Source organism: Gossypium arboreum, chromosome 6 (genome assembly GCF_025698485.1).
Source record: "Gossypium arboreum isolate Shixiya-1 chromosome 6, ASM2569848v2, whole genome shotgun sequence".
Classification (NCBI taxonomy): Eukaryota; Viridiplantae; Streptophyta; class Magnoliopsida; order Malvales; family Malvaceae; genus Gossypium; species Gossypium arboreum.
Genome location: NC_069075.1, coordinates 2557927 through 2569306, shown reverse-complemented (window position 1 = coordinate 2569306; position 11380 = coordinate 2557927). Strand labels below are relative to the sequence as shown.

At 34.4% G+C, this 11380-nt stretch overlaps 2 protein-coding genes across 2 annotated transcripts; both read right to left on the bottom strand.

The window, feature by feature from the left end:
- Window positions 1–675: 675 nt before the first annotated feature.
- LOC108484985 (disease resistance protein RPS5-like) lies at window positions 676–3504 on the bottom strand. The gene is made up of 3 exons (XM_053029796.1): window positions 3439–3504; window positions 1509–3336; window positions 676–1297 (listed from the first exon to the last, which is right to left on the bottom strand). The coding sequence occupies exons 1-3, from the start codon at window positions 3502–3504 to the stop codon at window positions 807–809; spliced, it is 2385 nt and encodes a 794-aa protein (XP_052885756.1). The 3' UTR covers window positions 676–806.
- Window positions 3505–6535: 3031 nt separating this feature from the next.
- Window positions 6536–10358, bottom strand: LOC108484629 (probable disease resistance protein At1g52660). The gene is made up of 2 exons (XM_017788485.2): window positions 10138–10358; window positions 6536–9811 (listed from the first exon to the last, which is right to left on the bottom strand). The coding sequence occupies exon 2, from the start codon at window positions 9805–9807 to the stop codon at window positions 7735–7737; it is 2073 nt and encodes a 690-aa protein (XP_017643974.1). The 5' UTR covers window positions 9808–9811; window positions 10138–10358; the 3' UTR covers window positions 6536–7734.
- Window positions 10359–11380: the final 1022 nt, after the last annotated feature.

The window sequence follows — 11380 nt, the reverse complement described above, 5'->3', positions numbered from 1 at the left end:
TTTCAACCATTAGAGCTTTCATTATGGATAGTAAAGATAAAGCAAGCAGTTCACAGAGTGTATACCCAGAGAAGGAAATCAAAGTAGCTTACTTTTATAGCTAGATATGGAGCAAGATACGAAGAAGAAAGGTACTGGTCTCGACTCTTTTGTTTAGTTGGAGCAGATGCAGTAGTGTTAGGGTTGTTAGCTACCGTTAACTGATAAGATAGTGAACAATTGTTAATCTGGCTTAACTATTATTTCTAATAGAATAGGTTAAAATATATTATTAGTCCTTGTAATTTTATAAAATTCGAGATTTTGTCCTTGTACTTCATAACATAAATATTCAATCCTCGCATTTTTCAATTTAAAAATACTACTCCAATCATTTCATCATTGATAGTTTTTGACCAATTTTTTCGACTTTTATAAAATTTGACATTTAGCCATTATACTTTAAAAGTTAAGTATTCAATCCTTCTACTTTTTCAATTTAAAAATACTGGTCCAATCATTATCATTATTGGTAATTTTTGGTAAAGTTATTAAAAGAATAACAATACCGACCCAATAATCGTGGTTGAAGATTTCAATTTTTTTATTTTATTTTATAAATCTAAGATAAAATTTGCTAATTTTCAACAAAAAGAACTAAAAGTATTTGAAACCTTATTAGACTGAAATAAAATATTTGATCATGATCAACTGGAGTGCTAATACATTTCATTATCCTTTAGGACTACAGGAATATTGATAGCAAAACAGAAAAAAAGTAGCAGCTAATTAACCAGCTTTATTTTTTCAACACGATTTTCTACATTTCATCCATAAACAGACTTGAAAGAAGGGAGAAAAACATCTCGAGTGGCTTCATTTTTCCATTCTACTGTTGCCCACCAATCTTTGCTTCCCTCAATGCTGAGCAGATTCCCTTTTGCACTGTCTGAATTGAAAGGAAGCTTCTTCAGTTCTCCGCAGAGATTTATACGGATAAGTTTCAGACATGGGAAGGGTAGGGCATCCCAGTATATGCTCTTCAATTTCGGTAGAAACTGTAAGTAAAGTGTTTCAAGCTTCAGAAATGGTTTAGGGTATGGACTTCCAATCACACTTGCAACTTCACCAAGTTTCCCCTCACTCAATATTTCTTCCATTTTTAGACACAGATATAATTCAAGATTTCTTAAATTTGGAGCAAGAATCAGCCAGGTCACGTCTCTCAATTTGTTACATCCAATAATTGTAACACTGCTCAATGTGTGAAAGCGTGATGTATAATTAGCACATGAATATACCCCGCAGCTTTTCCATTTTTATCTCCTCCATACTTTCACAATAGGAGAAGAGTAGAGTCTCTAGACGCTCCAAATTTTCCAAGCACAAAACATTGAACACTTTTGATTCTCTAAAATCAATAAGTTGTAGTGTTTGGGTCCAACATCGAAACAAGTTAAAGTTCAGGAATTTTTCTACACAAAACATGTTGTGTATAGGTATAGCTAGTTTATTCAAATGTTGCAAACCTTTCAACTCCTCTATAAGTTTTTCATGACCCCCACTCAAAACATTGTCTTCATCAGGATAATCTCCATTTTCCAGCAACAACATTCTGAATATTTGCAACTTGGAAAAACTAGATATCAAATGCTGAGGGATTCTTTTGAGGTTCTCCATATAATTCAAGTCCAACATTTTTAGTTTTGTCAACGATTTCAACTCTATTGGCAACTCTTCCATACCAGTATAAGATAGATCAAGACATTCTAGTGAAATCAACTGTGAAATGCCCTTAGGCAGAGTTTGTAATTCAGGGTTTTTTGACAAATCCAAAACAATTAGATGAGGTATAAATTGGAAGAAACCATCGTTGATCACTTTCAACTCATTTTGGCTAAGAAACAAGGTTCGAAGGTTAGGGCATTTGGGTGTTTCGTTGAGAACTTCAAGCTTATTTTCCATCACTGACATTCTTTTTACACTTTCCCATATCTTAACATCTGGTTCTTCAAATAACTGAGCCCCTGCTTTTACAAAAAAGTCATTCTCTGTTGCTTTGAGCTCGTGTGTAATCCATAAAGCCATGTCACGGATCACATCATGCATTTTCACACAATCTTCACCTAATTCATCACCATTTTCCAATAAACAAGCATTCAGAAGAGAGTTGATAATGTCGTCACCTTGCATTTGAGCATCACTAATTCTATCAAATTCATTCAATAGCCCTTCACAAAACCAATACTCCACTAATCTATTTTTGGGAATACAATAATCTTCAGGATGCAGACAACAATATAGGAGACAACATTTCATTGTAGCATTAGGCAAATTATCATAACTGAATTTTAAAAGCGGAAATACCTCATTTTCCATTTTTGGCAATGCACATCGCTTCAACATCTCAATTGCATATTTCCATTCCCCAAGTGTTGTCTTGCAAGCCATAGCACGACCGATTGTAATTAGTGCAAGAGGCAGCCCACCGCACCTTTCAGCTACTTGTTTAGCTAAGTTTTGAATGTCTGGATGGCTGTTGAGAGTTTCATATCCAACCTTGTCTTGGAACAACTCCCAAGCTTTCTCCAGTTCCAGGCATTCCACTTTGATTTTCTTTCGAGCTCCCATTTCGCCACATACCTCCAAAGATCGAGTAGTAAAAATAAGTTTTGAACCATTTTCTTGGCTTGGTATTGGTATCCCAACTTGGTTTAAAGCCACCCTCTCCCATAAATCATCCAATAATACAACAAATTTCTTGTTGTGCAAGACCCCATAGATATCTGTAGCTTTCTGGTCAACACTTTTTTCCTTCCATGAGTCATCTGAAAACCCAAGATTTCCACCAATCCTATCTTGAATCTTTCCAACATCGTAATCTTTAGACACCAACGCCCAGATAACTTTAAAATCATTCTGTGTGGTGCTGAACTTGTTGTTGAGTTTGGTCAAGAGTGTTGTCTTGCCAACGCCCCCCAAGCCATAGAGGCCAATGATCCCCACATCTGTTTCCACGATGCAGCTCCATACCTTTTGAATTGTGGATTCTAAAGCAACCGGCTGCTCTACAGGTCTTACTACCACTGAAGCTGCGGACTGATTATCCGCTACCTTCTCAAAAGCTCCTTTACTCTTGTGATCATCTATTTGTTGAAGCATTTTGGCCACATTCTTACCAAACTTGTAGCTAGACAAGCAACTCTTGGAAGCACAGCCGCCGAGACACAAGTTATTCATCTGTTGAGGAGCATTTGAAACCAATTCTTCCGCCTCTGTTATCATAGTTTCTGCTTTTGAAAGCCATAGCTGAACTTGCTCAAGCGGCTTCAATAGTCGTTGTTCTGCAAGATCAACCTGCCTTTGCAGGTCATTTCTTTATGCCTTCAGTTCTTGAAGAGCAGCAGATAAAGTTGGAAGAGTTTGTTTAAGCTTCCAGACATAATTAGCATGGCTAACAATGAAATCCCAGCCACGAAGAAGGAAATTCTCGAAACTCCATTGTACGGGGCAGCAGTTGGCCATGATTCTGGTAAATGAAAGATAAAATAAAGGAAACAAATGAGATGTGGATGCAAAGTGAATTGTTTGTGAATGAGTTAAAAATGAAGTTAAAGAAGATGGGGTTTGAACAGATTGAGGTGGAATGCGATTGTGGCACAGTTATGAAGAGGACGCACATCAAATCAAGTTAAAGAAGATGGGGTTTCAACCATTAGAGCTTTCATTATAGATAGTAAAGATAAAGCAAGCAGATTCACAGAGTGTATACGCAGACAAGGAAATCAAAGTAGCTAACCTTTTTTAGCCAAAGATGGAGCAAGATACGAAGAAGACAGGTACGTAGTGGGGTGGAAGAAGATCCACCAAATTAGCACAGGTCTCGACTCTTTTGTTTAGTTGGAGCAGATGCAGTAGCAGAATTTGGTAGTTTCCTGGTGAAAGATAGTTGGAAATTGAATGGATCAGGCTTGCTGTGATTATCTAAGTCTTGTGCATGGAAATGAGGAAATTTTTAGTTATTTGCGTCAGCTCTAGCTTAGGTACTTGTCTCGGTTCCTCTGCTACCATCTTTTCTCTTTATGAAAAAGAAAATATATATATTCTTAATAACTATTATTGCTAATAGAGTAGTTAAAATATATGCTAAATTACACATATAATCACTCAACCATTAAAGATTTTCATTTTAGCCATTTAAAATAAAAAAATTACAATTTATACACACATTATATAGTTCGATCATTTTGGTCTCATATATTAAAATCATCGTTAAAATAACAAACGAAAAACTAATATAGATTTTTCTTTTAAATTTTGATTTTCTATATAACTAAAATAAAATTCATGTCATTACTATTCATTAAAAATTATCATTTAGTCCCCAAACTTTTAATTTAATTTAAATGAGGTATTCAACTCCAATTCCTACAACTATTTCATTTATTTATTTCAAATAACTACTAAACAATTTTTAGTTAATGACCATTTTATAACCTTTTAAATTTTAAGTGATCAAAATATAAACTTATAAATAGTTCAATAATATTTAAGTGTAATTTACCCTAGATTATTTTTCAAATAACCCTGAACTTGGATCAAGGAGATTGTTGTTATTATCTTAATGCAACAAGTAAGAGGTTGAATACTTTTCGTTTTTATAACCCTACCCACCATATTTATTTATTATTTTAATATGGGAAACTGTCATTTTCTTGAATAAAAATACATTTAATAATATAAATAATATAAACCCTTCCCACCTATCAAGAGTCCTACATTTTTCACAAGAAGACTTTTGTTTTCTTGCATGCATGTGTTCACACATGTTAATTATTTATATAATAATTTCTCAAAAACTATTTTTATATTATAATATAGTTTTGAACGTATTTATGTAATATAAATATGGTTAGTTTTGTACTATTTTGTTGGGAAACTCAATTAATCACCTTCCTTCTTACTGGTTTTCCTTCTAATAATCTACATCACTCACATTTAAGTTTTTTCTTTAAAATTTAAGCAGTAAGTAAAGTAATAATTTTATTTACACACTTAATGTATTATGGATAATAACTTCCTCAATGAAATAATAAGTGCCAAAACTATTGATATGAAACCTATACAAATCTCTTCAAAATATAAGAGTTCGAAACTTGGTAACCTATCAGATTAAATAAAATAAAGTCTAGGTTAACATTTAATTGTTTGAGATAAGTATAGAATCGATAAGCTATAAAACTAATATATTTTAATCTCATTCTTGATATGTTTTTGAATGACTAATTATGTAAATTAGTGAATTTGATGCTCCTAATCCTTTAAAATCATGTTTCTATACTTAAGGAAGTGAAAGGAGCGAAACATGAGCAAAAATCAGACAAAAAGAGCTGTTTTCAGGATCCACACGAGCTGAGCATTTCCACACAGGCTGGCCATAGGCCCATGTGCCAGCCCGTGTCGATTTCGCATTCTGCTTCCCAAATACACGAAAAAACCCAATTTTTAGGCTTTCTGAGCACTCTAAAGTCTATAAATACCTATTAGAAGAAGACATAAGGGGGCATCAGAGAAAATCAAAGAAAAGACTCAAAGAACACCAACAGAGCCAACTCAGAAGCAGATCTCCTTCAAGATTGAAGATCTCCTTTTAACTTATTTCAAAATTTTATTAAATTTCTTTATGTCTTGTGGTTTTTCTGACTTTAAGATGTATTCATTCGGATTATGAACTAATCCCCTAAATACATAGGGAAGATGAAACTTATGATGAATCCTATTTTCTAATTTATGTTTTTAGCAATAAATATTTGATTTTTATCCTCAATTATGTATAATTATTTCTTATTTTAATATTTTTGGGATATTAATTTATGTTTAATGTGCTTAATTCAGTAGAGCAAAAGTCCAATTTTAAGAATAGATTTAGTATAATTGGGTGGAGTTACATGCAATCCTAGAAATAGAACGACATAAATCTATCGGATTAGAGTCAAATCTAATTGAGGAATCCATAGATCGAGTTAATGCGACGATAATGGTTTTAATTAGAAAGAAATTTTAATTAATCAACCTAAAGTAAGTATAGGATTTCTACATATCAAGTCCGAAGTGAATAAATTGTTTAATTCAAATTCATAATCAAAATAGATGAAAATTAAATTACTTATTTGTCATATCTTAAAATTTGGGCTAGAAAAAATTGGATTAGTGAAATTATGAGTGGTCACATTCTGATTTAGATTATGAAAATTTTGTTACGTGAAATGATCTAGTTTAGTGCTTGAGCGTTGTGTTTTGAAGAGCAGCAGATAAAGATGGAAGAGTTTGTTTAAGCTTGCATACATAATTAGGATGACCAACAAAGAAATCCCAGCCACGAAGAAGGAAATTCTCGAAACTCAAAGAAAAATAAAGATACAGAAGATGGGGTTTCTACAGATTGAGGTGGAAGGCGTTTGTGCCACAGTTATGAGAGGATGCACATGAAATAAAGTTAAAGAATATGGGTTTCAACCATTACAGCTTTCATTATGGATAGTAAAGATAAAGCAAGTAGATTCACAGAGTGTATACCCAGAGAAGGAAATCAAAGTAGCTAACTTTTTTAGCCAAAGATACGAGGAAGACAGGTAGTGGGTGGAAGAAGATCCACCAAATCAGAACTGGTCTCCACTCTTTTGTTTAGTTGGAGCAGATGCAGTAGCAGAATTCTGGTGAAAGATAGTTGGAATTTGAATCAATCAGGCTTGCTGTGACGGTTATTTGCTTCAGCTCTACCTTAGGTCCTTGTCTAGCTTAAAATATAGCAGCCGCCATGTGGAGGCGTCGCTACCACTACTGGCGCACGTTATGGTTTTGATTGTTTGTCATCAAATTTTCCCTTGTATATGTTTGGATCTGTACTTGTGAGATTTGAGATAAAAATTATATTTTTTTAAAAAAATTCTAAGTTAAAATTTGAGGAAGATGGGTTTTTCAACTATTTAGTTCATGTTTTTAAATTCTAATTTTTTATTTTTTGAATACAGATATTGCAAATTACAAACTAATTAAGAAGCCTTATTCTCTCAAAATTTAAACTTCATACAACAAAGAACCATTTTGCAATTTTTTACATTTCATTCATAAGGAGACTTGAAAGAAGTGAGAAAAACATCTCGAGTGGCTTTATTTTCCCATTCTACTGTTGCCCACCAATCTTTGCTTCCCTCAATGCTGAGTTGGTTCCCTTTTGCACTGTTTGAGTTGAGAGGAAGCTTCTTCAGTTCTTGGCATTTCAGTATATGAATAAGTTTCAAACATGAGAAGGGTAGAGCATCCCAGTATATGCTCTTCAATTTCAATAGCAATTGTAAGGAAAGTGTTTCAAGCTTCAAAAATGGTTTAGTGTATGAAATTCCAATCACACCTGCAACTTCACCAAATTTTCTTTCACTCAATATTTCTTCCATTTTTCCACACGCAATAACAGAAAGAGTCCTTAGATTTGGAGCAACAATCAGCCAAGTTATGTCTCTCAATTTGTTACAGCAAAAAATTTGAACTTCACTCAATGTGTGAAAATATGAAGTATTATTAGTACTTGAAGAAACCGAGATATGCAGCTTTTCCATTTTTATCTCCTTCATACTTGTACAATTGGAGATGTGTAGTGTTTGTAAATGCTCCAAATTTTCTAAGCATAAAACATTTAACACTTCTGATTCTCTAAAATCACAAAGTTGTAGTGCTTGGGTCCAACATCGAAACAAGTTAAAGCTCAGGAATCTTTCTAGACAAAACATGCTTTTTATCTGTATCCTTAGTATGTTCAAACGTTGTAAACCTTTCAAACTCCTCTATAAGCTTTTCATTACCCCCATTTAGAACGTTATCTTCATTAGGATAATCTTTAGGATATGGCCAGAGTCTGAATATTTGCAACTCGAAAAAACAAGATATCAAATGCTGTGGGATTTTTCTGAGATTGAACATACAACTCAAGTCCAACAATTTTAGTTTTGTCAACGATTTCAACTCCATTGGCAACTCTTCAATACCAGTCCAGGATAGATCAAGACATTCTAGTGAAATCAATTCCGAAATTCCCTTAGGCAATGCTCGTAATTCATTGTTTGTTGACAAATCCAAAACAGATAGATGAGGTATAAACTGGAAGAAGCCACCATTGATCACTTTCAACTTGTTTCGGCTAAGAAACAAGGTTCGAAGGTTAGGGCATTTGGGTGTTTCTTTGAGAACTGCAATCTTATTTTCCATCACTGACATTCTTTTTACACTTTCCCATGCCTTAACATCTGGTTCTTCAAATAATTGAGCCCCTACTTTTACAAAAAAATTATTCTCTGTTGCTTCGAATTCGCGTGTAATCCATAAAGCCATGTCACGGATCACATCATGCATCTTCACACAATCTTCTCCATTAATTACACCACCATTTTCCAATAAACAAGCATTCAAAAGAGAGCTGATAATATCGTCACCTTGCATTTGAGCATCACTAATTCTATCAAATTCATTCAATAGCCCTTCACAAAACCAATACTCCACTAATCTCTTTTTGGGAATACAATAATCTTCAGGGTGTAGACAACAATATAGGAGGCAACTTTTCATTGTCGCATTAGGCAAATTATCATAACTGAATTTTAAAAGCGGAAATACCTCATTTTCCATTTTTGACAATGCACATCGCTTCAACATCTCAATTGCATACTTCCATTCCCCAAGTGTTTTCTTGCAAGCCATGGCACGACCGATTGTAATTAGTGCAAGAGGCAGCCCACCGCACCTTTCAGCTACTTGTTTAGCTAGGTTTGGGATATCTGGATGGCTGTTGAGAGTTTCATATCCAACCTCGTCTTGAAACAATTCCCAAGCCTTCTCCGATTCCAGGCACTCCACTTTGATTTTCTTTCGAGCTCCCATTTCACCACATACCTCCAAAGACCGTGTAGTGAAAATAAGTTTGGAACCATTTTCTTGGCTTGGTTTTGGTATCCCAACTTGGTTCAAATTCACCCTCTCCCATAAATCATCCAATAATACAACAAATTTCTTGTTGCGCAAGACCCCATAGATATCTACAGCTTTCTCTTCAACACTTTTATGCTTCCATGAGTCATCTGAAAACCCAAGATTTACACCAATCCTATCTTGAATCTTTCCAACATCGTAATCTTTAGACACCAACGCCCAGATAACAACATCAAAATTATTCGGTTTGGTGCTAAACTTGTTGTTGAGTTTGGTCAAGATTGTTGTCTTGCCAACGCCCCCCAAGCCATAGAGGCCAACGATCCCCGCATCTGTTTCTACGATGCAACTCCACACCTTTTGGATTGTGGATTCCAGATCAACCGCCTGCTCTACAGGTCTTACTACCACTGAAGCTGCGGGCTGATTCACCGCTACCTTCTCAAAAACTCCTTTACTCTTATGATCGCTTATTTCCTGAAGCATTTTGACCACTTTTTTACCAAACTTGTAGCTAGACAGGCAACTCTTGGAAGCACAGCCGCCGAGACACAAGTTATTCATTTGTTGAGGACCATTTGAAACCAATTCTTGCGCCTCTGTTATCATAGTTTCTGCTTTTGAAAGCCATAGCTGAACTTGCTCAAATGGCTTCAATAGTCTTTGTTCTGCAAGATCAACCTGCCTTCGCACGTCATTTCTTTGGGCCCTCAGTTCTTGAAGAGCAGCAGATAAAGTTGGAAGAGTTTGTTTAAGCTTCCAGACATAATTAGCATGGCTAACAATGAAATCCCAGCCACGAAGAAGGAAATTCTCGAAACTCCATTGCACGGGGCAGCAATTGACCATGATTCTGGTAAATGAAGGATAAAATAAAGGAAACAAATGAGATGTGGATGCAAAGTGAATTGTTTGTGAATGAGTTAAAAATAAAGTTAAAGAAGGGATTTCAACAGATTGAGGTCGAAGGCGATTGTGCCACAGTTATGAAGACGATGCACATGAAATAAAGTTAAAGAAGATGGGGTTTCAACCATTAAAGCTTTCGTTATGGATAGTAAAGCCAAAGCAAGCAGATTCACTGAGTGTGTACCCAGAGAAGGAAATCAAAGTAGCTAACTTTTTTAGCCAAACATGGAGCAAGATACGAAGAAGAGGGGTAGTGGGTCGAAGACTTACCGGTTAGATCCACCAAATTAGCACTGGTCTCGACTCTTTTGTTTAGTTGGAGCAGATGCAGTAACAGAATTCTGGTGAAAGATAGTTGGAATTTTAATCGATTGGGCTTGCTTGGAAATCTGGAAATTTTTAGTTATTTGGTTCAGCTCTACGCTAGCTTAGGTACTTGTCTGGGTTTCTCTGCTACAATCTTCTCTTTATGAAATTTCTTAATAACTATTATTGCTAATATAATAGTTTAAAACTACTTAATTATCAAATATTTTATTTTAGACACTTAAAATAAAAATTTATAATTTAAGTACTTATATTACATAATTCGATCATTTTGGTCCTTTCTATCAAAATCATAAACGGTAAACTGATATAGATTTTGCATATAACTAAAGTAAAATCCATGTCATTTTTATTCATTAAAAATTTATCATTCAGTCCCAAAACTTTTAATTTAATTGAAATGAGGTATAGCCCTAAAAATTTGGGATATTTGCATTAGTGAGCCTCTGGTGTCAGTTCCAAACGTAACATTGAAGAGGAAGTAATTGGAAAGGGAAGATGAAGGAATTTGGATTAGGATTTCATTTGCAAATAGAATTCGGGGATTTTAGGAATGGTTGGAGAAAGGGCCTTGTTCAAGTTCTTTTAAGCTTGGGCAACGTCTAAAGCACGCCAACGTTCAAGCAGCCGCCATGTGGGGCGTCGTTGCCACTACCGGCGCTCTTTGGCTCATCTAGGTGTATTTCTTTTCAATCATTTTGTTATTTATTGCTATTAGATCCATAGAAAAAATCGCTTTGATAGTTTATCATCGAATTTTCCCTTGTATATGTATTAAATTATTTTCGGATTTGTCTTTGTGAGATTTGAGATGAAGAAGAAGATGTTTTGTTTTTGTTTGTTTTTTTCTCAAATTCTAAATTAAAATTCAAGGAAGAAGATGACAGTTTAGATTTTGGGGTTTCAACGATTTAATTATTGTATACCATTAGTACAGTGCAAATTATATTTTCCACATTTCAAAATAGTATTTTACGAAATAGTAAATTGTGCCACGTGGTATTCAATGAATAATTCATATGTCAAAAATATTATGTTAAATAGTCGTTATATTTTTAACGGAGTTATTAAAATGAATGAATTATATAATGTGAGTGCCTAATTAAATTTATTATTATTATTTTGGGTATCTAAAATAAAGTTGGATGACTATATGTGTAGCTTAAATTGTTAGTCATTGTACTTT